Source organism: Pagrus pagrus (genome assembly GCF_965226575.1).
Source record: "Pagrus pagrus genome assembly, chromosome: 4".
Classification (NCBI taxonomy): Eukaryota; Metazoa; Chordata; class Actinopteri; order Spariformes; family Sparidae; genus Pagrus; species Pagrus pagrus.
This window is the reverse complement of record NC_140188.1, coordinates 10,654,466-10,673,208: the sequence shown is the minus strand read 5'-3', so window position 1 is coordinate 10,673,208 and position 18,743 is coordinate 10,654,466. Positions and strand designations below refer to the sequence as shown.

The 18,743-nt window shown below is 39.9% G+C and overlaps 1 protein-coding gene across 4 annotated transcripts; it reads left to right on the top strand.

The window, feature by feature from the left end:
* Window positions 1-7,866: 7,866 nt before the first annotated feature.
* Window positions 7,867-18,742, top strand: tmprss5 (transmembrane serine protease 5). 4 transcript variants are annotated; one of them, XM_084350848.1, is made up of 13 exons: window positions 7,867-7,961; window positions 9,863-10,001; window positions 10,366-10,446; window positions 11,797-11,910; window positions 12,274-12,409; window positions 14,009-14,122; window positions 14,232-14,275; window positions 14,453-14,615; window positions 14,745-14,929; window positions 16,919-17,017; window positions 17,141-17,283; window positions 17,426-17,578; window positions 18,390-18,742. In XM_084350848.1, exons 1-13 carry the CDS (start codon window positions 7,959-7,961, stop codon window positions 18,396-18,398), a joined length of 1,383 nt encoding a protein of 460 aa, XP_084206974.1. In that variant the 5' UTR covers window positions 7,867-7,958; the 3' UTR covers window positions 18,399-18,742. The 4 variants fall into 4 exon arrangements, with proteins under 4 accessions (XP_084206974.1, XP_084206973.1, XP_084206972.1 ...); XM_084350847.1 differs by having other exon boundaries at window positions 12,268-12,409; window positions 16,919-17,014; XM_084350846.1 differs by having other exon boundaries at window positions 12,268-12,409.
* Window position 18,743: the final 1 nt, after the last annotated feature.

The following is an 18,743-nucleotide window of genomic DNA, read 5'->3' as shown; positions in this document are numbered from 1 at the left end:
ATCTAAGTTTACAGCGATCTGATAATGATAGAGACTTCCACTGTGTGGGTTTGGGACCCCCAAGTGGTCGCCATGTTTGTCTGAGGGCTTCACAAGATGACTAACAAGAAAAGTTTCAGACATTTTAAGGTCAAACACTGTAACCAGCTCATATTCTGTTCTGCTGTGACTCATAATTTCATACACACACAAAAAAAAAATCTGTTTTGACGGATAATAGATATATCAAGAATGTCTCGAGGGAATGTCTTCAAATTTGGCACAAATGTCCACTTGGACTCAAGGATTAACTTATTGGAGTTTGGTAGTCAGGTCAAAGGTCAAGGTCACTGTGACCTCACCGCATCCCATTCTTGTGAACACTAAATCTGAATTCTGCTACGTAAATGTACATATACGCTGTTGTTTTTCTGGTGATATATTGGATATTTTAGCCTCTTTGGTTCTCTCAAATTACTCGTATCAAACAACCTGATAAAAAAGAAGGTAAATCACTGTTTTTGTAGACAAAGGGTTGCTATGTGATTTGCTTTGTTTTAACCGAAAAAGGTTAAGAAAGCTCAGCAAGATAAACTTCGTTTAATGTCGTACCACCAGACGACAGAGCAGCTCCTTTCGTCAGGCTGTGAGGCTCCTTAATTCCTCCTCAGCACTCCACCATAAAAGGGAGTTTTATTTAATGACCTGGTGACAAACATTAAGAATAACCACAAAAACAATTCAGAAACAGCCTCCGCTCGTTTGCTTATGTAGGTCGTATCGAGGCATCGGTATTAAAACTGAGACGGTTTCATAACCAGTTAAACGTTCCCCGTAGTGCGTTTAAGGAATAAGTGGTAGAAGATGGAGGGCGCCAAACTCAAAACCACCAAACTTGTTGGCAGGGCAAATGCAAAAGACATCACTCACAACAACAATCTTCAAAGTTGCAGCTACAGCAACATGCAGCATCAGCAAGTGAAGCTGCCAATGAGAGCTCATCTTAGATATGAGTCATATGACGGGCAGAGTTTTGACACCAAAAGGACTCAAAAGGACTAGAAATATAACGTTTTTTTACCTCAATGTCGTGTCAGTTTTTTCCTGTGGTATCAGAAGGCATCGTGTTGAATTCATGTATCCTGAATCTCTTTTTTCTATTTAAAATCAATAATTCTAATTTACTTTATTGCTCATGTCCAATTAACCGTTTACAAGATCCAGTGTCATATGTTGTGTGACCACTGACCTCCTAAACAGAACAGATGGGGGGGTTGAGTGCCTTGCTCAAGGGGCATTTAAGAAAGTCAACAGCAGTTGTTAAAAAGTCCGTGAAAATCTTTTTTATGTTTTTTTCCATCCAACCATCTGCTCTGAAGCTTTTTTCTCAAGCTTTCACTTCCTTTTACGAGAGAAATTAATTAAGCTTTCGAAGCAAATGTGTAATTTTTTGACTCGGCCAAAAAATGACAATCACCTCTGTGACCCCTCCACCTCTGATCTCCAACCCCTCCGTCAGTGCACGACCGTGCTCAGTGGAGGAGCAGATTGAGTGGGAGCCAGTGTTAATGTAATCTCCTCTGTTTAATTAGAGTGAGCGTGGTGGGCAGCTAAAGCAAACCACATTACCCACCATCTGTTGGGGAGCAGCTCTGCTCTTACCCACCCCTCGCTATCATTAGCCTCTACAAGACAAGACACAAACACATACATGACAGCTATTTATTCATCCTGCCACTTTCAATACAGACACAACTGCACACAATTTAGCGGCTATGATGAGGCCACACTCGGGCTCAGACCTGTCAGAAATGTATTGCGGTGTAACTGCAATATGCTGCACGGTGAAATATCCAAATGGAAATAGTGGTCGAGTTGTTTAGACTGTTAAAGCCAGAGATTGTCCAACACAGGTGCTCTTAAAAAAAACTGTCCACCACTGTGGTTGTTTTTCTGCTCCATTTTTCATCACCTGTGACCTCCAACAGTGAAGACAACACATCCGAGGTAACGGACCACATGAGCAAGCAATCATCCAACATTTCATATCTCACACCTTTGGATTTATACTGTATTGCTGAATATTTGCATGGATATCTGGCTTTTACTTGGACTTAACTGCATGTTTATCCTCAGCTGATCTTAAAAAATGGAGCTCTCTAATTCTGCCACTAGAGGGCAGTATGCTACCACCGCTAGCATCCAACCCTGACTGCAGGCAGGGAGGCAGGCAGGGCTCAAGCACAGAGGATTTACTGCTCCACAGAAAGCTGAGCCCACTGGCAGCCAGCAGAGCAACACAATTATTGAGGCACAGAGGAGAAAGCCTGCCTGGCAGTGTGTGTGTGTGTGTGTGTGTGTGTGTGTGTGTGTGTGTGTGTGTGTGTGTGTGTGTGTGTGTAGATAAAGGGGGTGCAGATTATGGGTTTCTGTCCTCACCCTGTGCTTGTATCCTGACCTGGACAGTTTACAATGGGGCTTTACTTCCTCGACACATGATGGTGTCATGACACTGCACACATGCAGAGCCAGCAGCCTCTGAGGTCCGATCACTCGTGTTTTGATCGTACAGATTTAGAGGTACAGTATACTCACATAGCTTCCAGATCAAAATAAGCATTTCATCAACAGCCATATGGTTTGTCTGTGGCTGGAGGATTAAATCTGAACATAAGGACATGAGACACATATTTTTAGATTCAGTGTGACTTGCACTGTCTGAGGAGATCATCATCATGTTCATGTTGAATTTCACAGCGAATAAACGTCCGCTGAGAAATCTTACATACGCTCCTTCAACCTTCAGAACTATGTATACGGGTATAATGTGACGAGGGAGTGTTTACAGCTAATTCAGCTTATTTATTCAACGGTGCTAATATGCCAACATGTAAGGAAATTTAGTGGGCTGAAGTTGTAGCTCTCAGCAGAAATCACAGCATTATACCTCCTGTTTCTATTCTCCAAAGCATCACGGGGAGCGCAGCAGTCTTGGAGATTTCCTACAGGCAAAACCCCCCGAGCTAAAAGCATAATACTGAATTAAATCAGAAAGTTTGATTAGATCTGCCAATCTGTTTCTTCCTATTTTCAAAACTGGGTAAATACCATTTGGACCAAACTCTTTGAATACAAGGACGGACATTTTGTGCTTCTTTATTGCTCTGTTTACAATTATTACTGACAAACCAAACATCAGAAAACATTAATAAATTAAACTCAAAACTCCTGTCGATTGTGTAATAAGTTCCTTTTTTTTTTTTTAAGATTACAACAATAACTCTCTAATAAAGGTACGTGAGTGGTACTTTGTCTGTAGTTGCCAAAAAAGCAAACAAGTATGTGATCTTTCCATATCTATTGTCTCAATATCCATTATTAAGCGTCCAGCTTTTGACAGGCCCACACTGGAAACACTTCCCACCAACATGAGTCAGTTTAACACCTGAACACCACATGCTGCGATTGAGAGTCCTTGAAAACTTGTTAGCAACGGAGCAGAGAAGTTGAAAGAGATTTGCACAAAAAAGCAGCAATGGGATGAACGGTTTAAATATCCAGGGAGTGGTAGCACGATTGCAAACTTGACCAAACCGGCCTAAAGCCTAAAGACAGACCATTTCAGGATCACTCAGTCATGAATGAAAAATCTGTTTATATATTTAACTGCATTTAAGCAGGAAAAATGTTCTTTCTTGCAGAGAATGAGTTAATCTGTGTTGAATATAAAGCTGGAGCCAGCAGTTAGTTGGGCTTATCGCATGGCTCCATCCTCAGGTAAATCAATTCACCTACCAACACAGTAATTTGTCATTTTCACGTCTGTGCTTGTACAGATTAAACAAAAGAGATGAAGCATGTTAATTTACTGAGCTTCAGAGGCGCTGCTAGAGGAGCTACGTTAGCTCAGCTAACTAACTGCTTTCTGTGGACTTCATATCTTAATGAACAAAATATGAGTGTTGTGGATCTTTTCATTTCACTCTCAGGAAGAAAGTGAAGTTAATTTCAGAAAATTCAGTATGTATCTGCCTCTAGGAGTTTTCAATCAGCACAATGAAAACAAAAGACGCAGTTGGTGAAGTAGCATCAAACAATCAAGCCCTGCTGGGGAACATCCATGTGACGGGACTCTTGTAGAAACCAGGTTCACAGATGAGGTAATGTGTTAAAGTTTCACTTTATGTTTAGTCACGTTCGCCTCCTTCCTTCCTCACTCTCTGACATCTCATTCGGTGTTTCCCTGGAAGTTATAGCGACAGGCGGTTACATGAAACGCACCGTTAACTTGAATTAACTTGTGGATTTCTCAGGGTTTGAACAGTGTTGGAATAGCTACATACATAAGATCTTCAACAAGTGTTGTATACCATTGCATTAGTTGTAAGTGTAGGTTGTCATACATTTTAAACAACCACAAAACTATATAGGCCAGTGAACTAAAGTAAATGTGCTGCATATTAATGAGTATCTGACTAGACTTTGGCTTCTGTTCATCTCTTGATCACAAATTTAAATTTCATGAGTAAATCCCTCCGACGTGACCACAACAATAACAGTGACGGGGGGTGTCACAGGCGCCCCGGTGTGGACTCCATTCATTCATTTATTCATGTCCCGCAGTTCAAGGCTCCACTGTGAAGAGGCTGGCTGCAGCCCAGTTTGGAGCTCGATCTATCTCTCTCCGCTCCGACGGGGAAGCACTCTCCATGTTTGGTGTAGTGAGATTTGATCAGCTCTGCTCTTATCGCAGCCATTAGTATGTGTGCCTCTCACGGTGTCCAATCTTCGAACATCTGATTTGGTCCCTCGGTCCCTGCTCGGAAATCCCACAGTATCGAACTGAAGAGGAGAGGGAAGCTTCTTTCTAAGGTTTTGGAAAGTGTTTGGCTCTGCAGTCCAGTCCACCAGGGCATTTAAAGCTGATTTATTGATGTGTGTGCTGTCAGGAGAGTTGTGCCATTTGATGCTGTCGGCCGTGACCTCTCGGCAGAGATCGCCATTAAAGGTTGGCTCACTCGCAGATGCAGGACAGAGTGGAAGCACAATACAAACGCAGCACTCCAAATATGTTCATCTGAATGTGTTTTAAAGATAAACACTTAATCATAACTTCATCAAACTATATCTTTGTTTTGATTGAGAGACTCCTCACATCAGAGGTTACATACTGTGTATTTACATGTTTTTGTTGAATTGTTTTAGTGTTGTTGAATCATACTGGCTTGTTCTATTATTTTGTCCACAGCATTTATATTGGAGGGTAGGCTAAATATTAGAAACATACTTGTCACTTAATTTGGTTTATTTATTTATTTTAGTTTTTGTAAAAAAAAAATGTCAAAATATCCTAAAAGAAAGTCCACCACAATTACCCAAAAGCTTGACATCTTAAAATTATTTTGTCCAATCAGCTGCAATTAGATATTTAAATGTACTACAAGAAGCATTTAACTAGTAATCAAACAAGACCGTCAATGAGAAGATGTTGTTTTTAACATTAGTCAATACATTTACGACAGCAGGAAATGGGGCTCATACTGCTTTTGTCCACAGGGGCCGCCAGAATCAAAAAACATTACAGATCCTTGTAGCTGCTTTAAAGAGGTCATATTATGTTAACTTTCAAGTTCATACTTTTATTTGGGGTTCCCAGTAGTTATAGGTTCACATACTTTTTCAAAAAACACATTATTTTTCTTATACGGTGCTACAGCACCACTTTTCACAGACATCTTGCCTTTGTTCAATCTTAGATGAGAGTTGCACATGCACAGAAACACCTTAACGGGCATGACCTAGCCAATCAGAAGCAGAGTAGGGCGGGTCATGCCGAGCAAGGTAGTGTGATCAAAAATAACGCTGCTACAGCTGGTAACCATGGCTGCGGTACTGCCATATATATTTAATATGACCCCTTTAAGTTTTTTGTATACTTGTTTTAAAAGAAGAGTTGATTCTAATTAATAATCATTTTGGACGCTGTAGTTTGCGGTGTTGAATTGTACTAAAAGAGATTTCTATTATTTTGTCCACCCCATTTATATCCAAATCATCAGAAACATCTAGATATAACTAATGCTGCGACTACTGAATATTTCCATCAATCAATCTGTTTTTTTTTTTTGATAATTTGTTTGGGAAATGTCAGACAAAATGTCTTCAAAATTTCACAGACGCCCCAGATGACTTCTTCGAATTGCTTATTCCGTCCCAAACTGCGTGACTTAATTAAGAGATTAAAGTGACAGTGATACAAGACAGATAACAACAGGGAATCCTCTTATCCGAGGAGCTGGAAACAAAGAAAATGTGATGGATGTTTCATTGATAAATGTTAAAATCTAAATTGTTGGCAGTCGTTTTCTATCTGGAGATCGATCAGTCAACTCACCACAGACCACACAGCCTGAAAATCAACACCTCTTGAAAACAGTCGTTTATAATATAACCTTCATGAAGGTCGGATCTTCTGCAGGGCTGTTTTATTAGCCTGAATTACTTTAAGCTAGGTATACCTAATAAACTGATAACTGAATCTAAAACACCTTCATTATTCATAGGCAACACCTCAAATGAGGACCAGATAATTGCAATTTTAAAATCATGAAGCACAATGTTGAAGAAGATTGTTGTGAAACTGACTTAATAAATACAAATTATGCTACTTAACAAGGATACACGAAGGATAAGTAACAATTTAACACATATCCCTGAGTGAATATGGTTTCACTGCGGTGAATAGCAGCCCTGTAAATCACTGTTTACTCGTCTGTCTGAGAAAACACATTTCACCAGAAGAGGGAGACATCAAATCCCTGAGAAAATTACCAAACAGCAGCTATGTTCTCCTTGCTCCTCTGTTTGCTTCTGCAGGAGAACAATTCAGCTTAATGCTAATATTGTCAAACACTATTAACCTCACAACCCTGGCAATATGAATCCCAGCTATTGCTCCATCGCATGCAATTTACGCCAGTGCCGCCGCGCTCATTACTCTGTGTTTGATTTTCCAAATAATTCCTTATGACACCTGTTAGATGAGCCAAATAGATCTGAGCCGTTTCTTGGATTCGACCCCGACAGTTGGACGAGGAGGAATTTTTCTTCCTGGCAGTTGTTCCCTTCACCTGGACTCACCTGGTTAATCCCCACGCCACTGATATGAGAGATACAAACGCTCTTTTACCTACGAGGATCTTATTAGTCATTTCTTTTCAATAAAACATTCAAAGTGTCTTCTGAGAATTGACGTGAAGACAGACTTTGATCTCTCTCAAGCAGTTTTCTCACCGTTTTCAAAGAGTGTTTCTTCCTCATCTCACTTCATAATTATTCGTACTATTTTTAGAGTTAATGACTCCTTTTTGATGCACCTCGAGTCACCTTCCCCACAACAAAGAATATATTTGAAATACAGACACACCGTATTGACAGGAACAGTCCGACAGTGAGCTGGGAGAGAGGAGAAAGTCTCATCTGTCAGCGGTCAGACAGAGCAGACTTCATTTTGTTCTTGAGTGTTGAGAGATGATAGCTTTGGATTCCAAATGACGGGGGACTGACGTGATATGAGACTTTTCAACAATCTGCAATAATGACCTTTTCTCAGAAGCTACAAACTGTCAGGTAATAACATGTCTCGGGTGAAAATGGACAATCTTTTGGCACAGGTAGCTCCGGTGTCCCATCAATAGTCAGAGAGGAGGTATCTCTGGAGATGCTCCCCCCTCCGACAAAGACCCGGTTCAGCTTGCTTCCACAGGCCCCATGACCCTCCTGGACAAACAACAGCCTCATTCTCTGCACCACTGCTGACCTCATTGTCTCTTTGTGAAGGGAAAGTCCAGAGTTGCATTCTGTTAAATGGCAAATGGTGCATCAACAGTGAGCGGGACGGACCTCTCCAGCTCCGGCACAGGCCTACAGATGAGCTCCGACACCGCTGCCTGTTCCTCGGGACCGTACGCGGAGGAAACATGGTAGGAAAGGGAGGCTAAAATATTCACCTCGCTCCATCTGTCTGCTTACACCTCTCTCATATTGTCACCTTCACTAGCACCCTCACTATTTACGGTAACAGCTGCTGCCAACACGTGTACTGTTCACTTCATACTTGTATCACACTTGTATCTGTCACCTTTACTTCTGGTTTATTCTGTTTTATTATTAATGTGCATCATATGACCTGTCCTGTACAGCTAGAGTGATTTTTTCTTTAAGTTCAGTTTAAAATCTAATATCACACGTTTGGCTACATTCAAGTGCTACAGTATTAAGAGAGAGCAGATGGTATGGCATTTATTTAGATGGATTTTGCTCTGCAATTGTATAATAGTAAGTCTGCGTCTCACATCTATGGAGAGCTTTATTATAATCACTGTAATACGCTCAATATGTCGCTTATAGAAACAGCTGCTACTTGGAGGGTGAGTCCTACAAACACACACACACACACATATAGGCTCCAGAGTGATTAAACTTTTCTGACGACATGACCTGGAGCAGGAAAAGTGTTTTAACACATTTTAATTTAATTAAACGCGCTGTAGAAGATGCAAAAGACAACTATGCTGAGGCTTCACACTGAGGAGATATGACACACACACACCTGAACACACCTACACAGGGTGTCTGCATGACTTTATCCAAGTTTAGTAAATAATCGTTCATTTAAATTTGCAAGCTTTATTGCCAAAAACATGTTATCTATTTAAATTAACCAGTGTTTTGATTTCTATTTGTCAACACGAGTCCAGCGCTTCTGCATGAATGTCCACATTTCTGATCATATTTCTAAATTTTTAAGCCATCCGCTGAACCTAATATTGTCTTTTTACTTTGTACTTGCACTTGCCAGTTGGAAACATTTTGATTAACCTAACTCACTCTACATAAAGCCTGCCTCTGCATGGGCCCAAATATGCACATACCTTTATATTTACCTGCAATGATTGAATAAGAAAAAGATGTGTCCAAAACTCTTAAATCTTAAATTTGGTTAGAAATTATTTTGCAAAAGTGATAAAAAGTGTTAAAGGAACAATTCACCCCAAAATGAAAACTAGGCCATTATCTACTCATCTCCACAAAACATTTCTGGAGCTTCACAGCAAAACAGCATCACAGCATTTGCCTAAACAGCTAAAGTAGATGGGGATTTGTTTTACAACACACACACACACAAAAAAAAACAGCGAAAAGAATCATGAAATGGCTTCATACAACTTGTTTGGCATAATCCAAGTCTCAGGATGATGTTTTTGTCTCTGGAGCTGCTGAGCTAAAAGAGTCGGCGTGCACGAGCTCAACTGTCCATCAAAGGTGTAACTAACAACTTTTCAAATCAAATTTAGGATCTCTGGGCTTTGGGAGACTTGAATTAAACAGAACCAGCTGAATGGAGCCATTTTATGCTTTTTATCAATTGTTTTTTTATGTTTTAAAACAAGTCCCCATCTACTTCAGGTGTTTAAGAGAATGCCGCAATGCTGTTTAACTGTGAAGCTCCAGACTTTCCATTGAGTAGATACTGAATTTTCCTCACTTTTCCTTTAATCTGACTCATTATAACGACCATTATCTTACATTTACATTTACATTACACTTTTGCACGGGACCGCATGTATACATACCTTTATATTTACCTGCGATGCTTCAATAAGAAAAAAACAAAACATTTTAAATGTCTGATATCTGTAGACACCCTGCTACAGCTCTGACTCCGTACATCTGGACTAATCAGTGGTGGTTATTATCCAGGATTACTAATTAAACCTGACAGGTGCACAGTTAATAAGGATGCAGACTTGCAAACTTGCCAACAGTTGATCAAAAATAAACCTGTGAACGAGGTCTGATGTGCTAACTGTACTTATTATAGAGTCTTGATGGAGACACATCATCAGTGATTGAGAACCCGGTGGCTGTCGGCCATCCTTTCCATTCAGAGAAAACAGCAGGAGGCGCAGAGACAAAGGGAGTGCAGGGCTGGTTAAAAGGGATTCATTCTACGGCCCACGGTAAGCTCCAGCGGTGCACCACCTGATGGGCATCAATCAATCTTGCTGCATGAGTGCCAAAAACAACACAAGCTGTTAAAACACACTGCTCCTAATGTAAAAAAGACCTTGCAATGAAATCAAATCATCCATGCTGCAGTGATAAGAAGTAAAGCAGTTTCTTTCTTATTAAAATGTCACCGTCTACGTTTGATTTTCACCTCTTTAGTGCCGTGCATGTAAAGAACATTGCTCATTAATTTCTGCCTCTGTCTCAGCGCTGTGTGTCAATGTGCTATATATGAAGCGGCTGACATTTAATAATTCTCTTCAGCTCATATCTGGGATCAGAAGGCATTAACTCCAGTCATAATTGTTGCTTTAGCTCACAGACTGGTGAGGCTGCTGGCAGCTGTGTGTGCAGTTGGACTCCTGGGAGGCTTAGCTGTAGGTGTCTGGTTTCTAGGTGAGTCATTGTGTCGAGAAAGACTCACTCAATCAAGCTCCTGGATATTTTCTGGTCAGTTACCCTACACAACGGAGCCTGAGCCATGCTGGATGTTTGAGGCTGATACAATTTCAGCATTTGAATGTTTATTTAGGTCAGCATCTAACAATTATTGTAGTCATTACTAATTAATATGTACCGATTCCTGGTTTGGAGTTTTTCTTTAATCGAATCGGGGCGAGGGACAGAGGATGTAGTTCACAGATTGTAAAGCCCGCTGAGGCGATGTGATCGTGATTTTTGGGCTGGTTGACTTCGACTTTGGTCTATAAAACATAAGAAAACCTTTAAATTTGTCGGTTGTTTTGTCCGACCAACAGGCCAAAGCCCAAAGATATTTCATAAATCTTAATTTAAGACAGGAAATAAAAGCTAATTCTCCATATTGAGAAGATGGAACCTTTACATTTTTGTCATTTTGACTAATTTCTTAAAAGATAAAAGTCAAAAACAGCAGCTGTCCAGCTTACTTGTAATGGAGGTCAGCGGTATTGGCTGGCAGTCTGAAGCACTCTGATAATAATCACATTATATCAATTATTAATCAATTATTTTCACAGTGTCTCAGAGTCCTTGTCCGACTTATATCACTGGCTTCTGTTACAAGTAACATGGACACGGTTTTTACGTTTACTCAACTATTGGCAGTGATGTAAAGTAACTAAGTACATTTACTCAAGTACTATACTTAAGCACACTTTTGACATACTTGTACTTTACTTGAATATTTCCATTTTCTGGCCTCTCTTACTGCCACAGTTTCTTGTCGCGTATCGGCGGACATATACAGCATGTTGATACTGAGATGTCTGTAATAAGCTAATATTCGCTGATAATGGCCTCGCCTCTTTAACTGATTCATTATTCACATTCTTACTACAGTAAACTTTGAACCGGATAAAAAGTACTGCAGAACTTTGTTTACCATATCAGCAAAACTGATTCTTAAGCTTTGGATCCCCAAACTTTGCATTGATAACATCCTCTGCTGCCTCGATTTGTATTTTGTTTATCATTTTGTCCCCCAACTTAATGGAAGTGCAATTACTAATGTTTTTGAGTAGCCCTTTAAGTCTGAGAGGAAATATTTTGGAACAAGCAAACAACAAAAAAAGCCTTTTAGCGAGCTTCTTTCCTCCTAATCAGCAGCACACAGATATGAATATTTATATTTAAAGTTCACTGCTCTACCAGGTAGTCTCTGGGTACTAATTCAGATGATGTCTTTAGTAAACACATTTGAACACATTTTTTCTGCTTGTCTAGACAAAGACTAATTTACAACTATATATCTTTTTCCACACATAGTCAAACTTCTGCTGAGGCCGTCCTACTCTCAGAGTCCAGTGGGACTCGGGGACACGAAGGAGACGCCGTTCTGCAATGTGACAGAGGATATTTCAACCTCTGACCCCAGGAAAGGTCTGCGTTTCCTCCTGTCTCTGCTGTTTGTTTCACTGCTTTATGAATTCACAAACAGCGCAGACTTCACATTGTTATGGGATTCATCATTCTGGGTCGAGGTTCAGCTCTGAAGTGATTTTGACTTGAACAGCAGCAGAATTATCATTCAACAGCTGCCTCATGTTGCCTTTTTGTTCACTCTCGAGAGCCGCCCATTGACATACATGAAAACATTACACATAATGATCTGTTTGTATTGACTACATTTGCATAGATGCTGGTGGATTTTTTTCCTAATCATTCCCCACTCACAGAAGAGGTTGTTCATTACTGCTGACTGAGAGCTCGTCTCTGGAGGGGTTTTCAATCAATCAGGTTCAGTGTTTTACAGAATCAGCCCGGAGAACTCCCTCCTGGAGATCCAGCTGGGGAAGCTGCCCACCTGGCTGCCCGTGTGCTACGAGAGGTGGAACTCCTCACTGGGAACACTGGTCTGCAGACAACTGGGTTATCTGAGGTACTGGATCTCACAGCTAGCAGATATCGCCATGACACCTCCTCAGTTGATTACCTACATTAAGCTTTCTGAAGATTGATGTTTAAATATGCAAATCATGCATTATCTAGTTAAATGTGCACTAATTTGCATAAATTCCCAGAGCTGAAATCTGAACATTGGATGAAACCAGGTTCAAACTTCTTTGTTGGCACATTAGCGGTAACAGTTTTTACAGGGGGGATGTTGGACGTCTCTTTTTGTCCCTCCACATATCACAAAACACTCTTAACTGCTGTAAAAAAAAATCCATTTCACCATGTTTTTAGGCATAAAATGTTGTATAAATCAGGCTATGAATGATATATGAGCAAACCTGTCAGTAGAAACCCTCAGAATATAGACAGGAATAAAACTGGAAATTTTGGTGTACGTGAGTGCTTCTGAAGTGGAGAGTGAGATAAAACTCATTTTGGGAAAATGGCCCACATTTGACAAAAATGGTAAATAGGATGGGGAAAAAAGGAGAATTACTAGTAGATGTCGCCATAAAACCTCCTTCGATTGAAATATTTTTTTATGTGTTACAAGTTTTCTGAAGATTGATGTTTAAATATGCAAATGAGGTGTTATCTAATCAAATATCCACTAATTTACATGCACTTCCAGAAGAGAAAACTGAACACTGGATGAAGCCAGGTTCAAAATCCTTCTTTCATTTTGCTGGCATATTAGAGTCAAAGGTTTTTACAGATGGAATATGTATTTTGGCAATGTTTGTAGAGACAAAGTGTTACATAAATTAGGCTTTGAATGATATATGAACAAACCCCTCTGTAAAGACCTTAAGAATATAGAAAGGAGTAAAACTGCAGAGCAGATTTCTGGCTCAGAAAATGAGAAAAAAATCTTTTTGAGAAAATGGCCCACAGAAGATGATTAAGAGGATAAAAACGTTTAAATAAATAAATGGTATGGACTGCATTTATATTTTTCTAGTTTTACTGACCACTAACAGCACTTTACACATGTCTAGTAGATGTCACCATGAAACGTCCACATTTGATACCTAATACCTAATATGTCTCTAAGTACTGTAAAAAATGTTTTGGCCATGTTTTTAGGAAGAAATATTATACAAAAACCGGGCCATGATATATGAACAGATCTGTGAAAACCTTCAGAATATAGATATATTTCTTTGGACAACAATGATGAATTGGTAAACGACACTGCAACTGGCAATCTAGTGAAATATGCTTTGATTTATAGAAATGTCCAGGACAGAGATCTGAACTAAAATAAACATCCAAATGTGTATTTTGCACATTTTCTTTTCATTACTCTATAAGAAGACATCAAAGCAAAATAGCCCAAAATCTTAAAATTGCCCTGTGCATGAAAAAAACGTTTTTTTCCCTGCAGTGTCTCCGCTTAACTCCGACTGAGTCTGGAGCGCCCACTCACTAACTTAAAGTTTAATCTTACTTGCCGAGGCTGAAGGCTCACCTTATTTATGATCCACTAATACCTCATCTGCACTCCTGCTTCACACCTTATGAGTCTGAACTATCTTAATACTCACTCCCATCCATTTTTTTGCATTTATTCTCTCACCAGACTGACCAAGCATAAGGGAGTGAACCTGACTGATATCGGGCCGAACTACACTGATGGCTTCGTTCAAATTACCTCAGACCACAGGAGCAATCTGGAAAATATGTGGCAACTCAGGTAAAGGCAATTTGTCTGAGGACATCACACTCATAACGATGCAGAAAATAGTGCCCACCAACACATTAATTATGCACCATTAGTTACCCAATTTATTTTCATTTTTCAGGGGGAGCTGTATCACAGGGAAGGTTATCGCTTTGCAATGTTTTGGTGAGCAAATTAAACTCAACTTTTTGTTTTGACTTTGCGCCTGACGCCGAGCCCTGCAGTTCCTTAATTATACTGAAGAAAGGGCTTCACATCACTGTCGGACAGTGAGTGATGCCGCTAGCTGCAGCACTGTCTGACCAGTCCACCTCCTTTTTTGATGAATGGATCTCTGTGTAGAGTGTGGGACACGAGCGAAGCTGCCTAGGATAATCGGGGGAGTGGAGGCCACGCTGGGCAGGTGGCCCTGGCAGGTCAGCCTCTACTACAGCAACCGTCACACCTGCGGCGGCTCCATCATCACCAGTCAATGGGTAGCCACAGCTGCTCACTGTGTGCACAAGTAAGACTGCTGACCTTAGCGGACTCCACGACGGAGAATTATCAGTCATTAACAGCTGCACCGCATTGGATCCGTGACAGTCGCCCTCTTATCAGTATCTGCTTTCTCTTTTCTTATCTAAAATGTCAGCTACAGGCTACCTCAGGTATCCAGCTGGGTGGTCTACGCCGGCATCGTCACCCGCAGCTCGGCCAAAATGGCTCAACACACAGGATACGCCGTGGAGAAGATCATCTACAACAAGAACTACAACCACAGGAGCCACGACAGCGACATAGCCCTGATGAAACTACGGACCCCGTTGAATTTCTCGGGTCAGTCTGGGAGCCTCCTTGCAAGATAGCGGCACTCACACAAAGAAAAATCTCTGGAAAAGGAAAATCAATACTGTGGCCTCGGTGGGGTGTTTTTTTTTTTCATTATGCTGACACATTTCAGCAAACAAGCCTTCATCCTCCTCCTGGGGTCTCGCACCTTCTTAAACATCAAATTCGCGGCCCAGTTCCTTCACATTCAAGGACACAACACGGCACAGTTACAGACATCCATCAAGGTTAATTACTGTTACAGCACTGAGGATTTTTATAATGAGAACAAGCAGGTTTTTACAAAAGCTCACAGATAACAATTAAAAGGAAGGCTTCAATGTGTGAACACTTGGATTGCGTTGTGTTGGTCCCTTGCCTTCTCTGACACAGCACGGCAAAACAATTTTGTGTAAGTTCAGCGACAGAGACAGAGACAGAGACTACTCGACTACTCTGACAAGTTGAAAGCGAAGTAACACCTCATTAATTTCATTATCACCAGCTTAACAACACAAAACATGACACAAGGCAAAAAACGACTTCGGTGTGATGTATGTTTGATCAAAATCAGAGAAGGCTCCATTTGGAGTTTAACAAACAGATAAAGTAAACGCCACGTTACTTGAATGATCAACTAATTAACACAAAATAATGACTACATTTTAATTGCAGAGCTACCGTCTGTCAATATTCAAACAAAATCCAAACAAAATCCACCCATATTGAGGCTACTAAATGTTATAATATTATAAATGTTATCATATAATATTGTACAGAATGTTTTTTAGTTTTTTAATTACATATTACTTTGATAAATTCGATATGCAAATATTTGTAATTAGCAACAAGATACTGATGTATTTGTGCCAATCTCTGATTACATCTTTAATCAGCTGACATCATACAGGGTCTCACTGATTGAATATTATTCATTAACATCCCTAGTTGCAACACGTTAGTAATACTTTGTAGGGGTAGACTGATTATTGGCCCTGGACGATTATCGGGGCTGATATTCTGCATTTTCCGGTTACTGGTATCGGTAATTTTTCTGTCAGATTGGCGGTAAAATGAACTCATTTTAAAAATGTGCTACTTTGAGCGTCCTCTCAAACAATGCCCTGCCTACAACGATGTCTGATTGGTAACGCGTCACAATTAAACAGCCTATAAACACTGAATAATCTCAATCTGCAAAGCAAATTTATCAAATAAATGTAGTGGAGAGGAGGTATGAAGTAGCAGAACGTGGAAATACTCAAATAAAGTACCTCAAAATTGTACTAAAGAACAGTACTTCAGTAGACTGTACCCAAATATCGGTTTTCAGTCTCCTTGATTTCTAATAATCGCTTACGGCCCTGAAAAAGCCGTATCAGTCGAGCCCTAATACCTTTACAAGTTTAATGAACTATAAATGTACCATTTATTAATAATGGTTTTTATAATGTGTTAACTCAAAGTTTTCAAGGACCTGTGAGAACCTCGCTCCTACTTTAACAAAGAATAGGCGATCACTACCAGATTTACAGGGCGTAATACCTGCTGTAACCATAATGATCGATGATATACATCTTTAATCAAAAGGATACAAACACATGTTGCACCTGAACACCGAATCCCTCGCAGACAACAACAACACCTTATAGAAGTCTCCATACAAAAGTTTGACTCCAGCAGATGAATGTGAAAACAGCCTTCTAGTATCAAACTCTGCATAGGGAAGGTCAAACAACCAAGTGAAGTAACAATAAGAAAAACATGTTTTTTGAGTAAAGGGGAGACATGAGGGGCCTAATTAACAATGCCTCGTGAACTTACCTATAGGCAGAGTGCAAGGTAAACTTTAGGGAGCTTTAAAGAAAAAAGTGCATGTTTGTTTCTCGAACAGCAGGAAGAAAAGCCTTAATAACTATAAAAATGATGTGATTTAATTCAAAGTATCTGTCTGAGTTACAACATAAAGAGGCATACGCTTGTTTTCTCTTTAACCAGATACAATTAGACCTGTCTGCTTGCCTCAGTATGACTACGACCTTCCAGGAGGCACACAGTGCTGGATATCTGGATGGGGATACACACAGCCTGAGGGTGGTGAGACGCTACCGCAGAGTTCTTAAACAAATTTACATCTGCTGCAAGTCTAATTCACACGTGGTGATAGAGTGTGCCAAGTGCACTGACAGAGCAGCTTTTAATGTGCGTCTTCTCTCACAGTTCACTCACCTGACACCCTGAAAGAGGCGCCAGTTCCCATAATAAGCACAAAGAAGTGTAACAGCTCCTGCATGTACAATGGCGAGATCACGCAAAGGATGCTTTGTGCCGGATACACGGAGGGAAAAGTGGATGCGTGTCAGGTCGGATGCATGTTTTTAACAGTACCTTGCAGAGGCGTTTTAAAGATTTATTCTCTCCTCCCTGATTAGTTAACAGTGAAACGCTGAAATAACGAAGGCTGCGTGAGTCTGTTTTGAACAGTGTTTGTATCTACCTCTCCAGGGGGACAGTGGGGGGCCTCTGGTTTGCCAGGATGAAAATGTGTGGAGGCTGGTGGGGGTTGTCAGCTGGGGGACAGGCTGTGCTGAGCCTAACCACCCTGGAGTTTACACCAAAGTGGCTGAATTCTTGGGCTGGATCTATGAAATGATTGAGGTAAACAGACTTTATAGATATAGAAAATGTTAATATGCGTCAACATTTTACGTACATGAGACACAATCAGCTTATATAATATGATCCACTATGATTTAGACTATAGGAGGTCTGTAACTAACAATTATGCTCATTCTCAATTAATCTGCTTATTATTTTATAAAATACGATGATGAATTTAGTCTATTTTAGTCCTAAAAATGCTTGTTTTGACCAACCAACACTCCAATACCAAACAATATTCAGTTTTCTATCATATAAGACAAAGAAAAGCATTTGAAAAATCTGGAAACAGATCATTTTGGCTTGAAAAATGACTCAATTATTTAATCTTCTATCAATATAATTGATTCTTTTCGATTGAGTCATTGATTTATTGGCGAATTGCGCAGCTGTGGGTACAGCAGGTCTCTGCAAAACATTAAAACCTTGACTCATATTAAAATGCTGCTCACACAGCAAGTAATGCATCAATAATAAAGATAATCCAATAATATCATATAGCACTGACAGGGGTCATAACACTACCTCATTAGCACTAATTATACATTTAGCAATGCTTCTATTCTTGTTTAAATTACTTTTTGATTGAGGGATTTTTTGTTGTATGTTTAATTTGCTATTTTTATTTTTAATGAAAGATTACAATATTTCTTACACCACCCCGCAGAAAAATCAGAGAACACTAATTAATCGTACACACTGCCGTTGAAATGATATTATCAGCAGCAGGAAGGTATCAGTAAGTGCACAATGAATTGTAATTACAGTTTTTTTTAACATTGCTTTTAATTTCTGTTTCTCTTTGCAGAGCTACTGAGGAGGGCAGCAGAGGATGCTACTCATATGAAGACATTTGAACAATTATAGTGAATATTTTTACTTTAAATGTCCGTTATATATATTGTACACACACAGACAGACTGGAGACATCAACATGCATTTTTACGTTATATTTTTCATGTATTGAATATAAATTATGCCTCTTATAAAAGTGTGTCTGCTGTGTTTATTGGGCTGCAGTTCTGCTCTTCACCGCCAGGTGGCAACTGTGTGACGCTTCCTCTGATCTAGTTTCCATAGCAACTGACAACAATCGCTAAGCTAGCGTTAGCTGCTAGTTTACTTTGACAGAAATGACCTAGTTTGTTATATTAATGTGATA

Excerpts from the sequence above, each read along its gene's own strand:
- tmprss5 (XM_084350846.1), top strand. Across the intron at positions 10,002-10,365 it reads GATTCATTCTACGGCCCACG|CTCACAGACTGGTGAGGCTG; the intron begins GTAAGCTCCAGC and ends TTGTTGCTTTAG. Across the intron at positions 17,284-17,425 it reads GAAAAGTGGATGCGTGTCAG|GGGGACAGTGGGGGGCCTCT; the intron begins GTCGGATGCATG and ends CTACCTCTCCAG.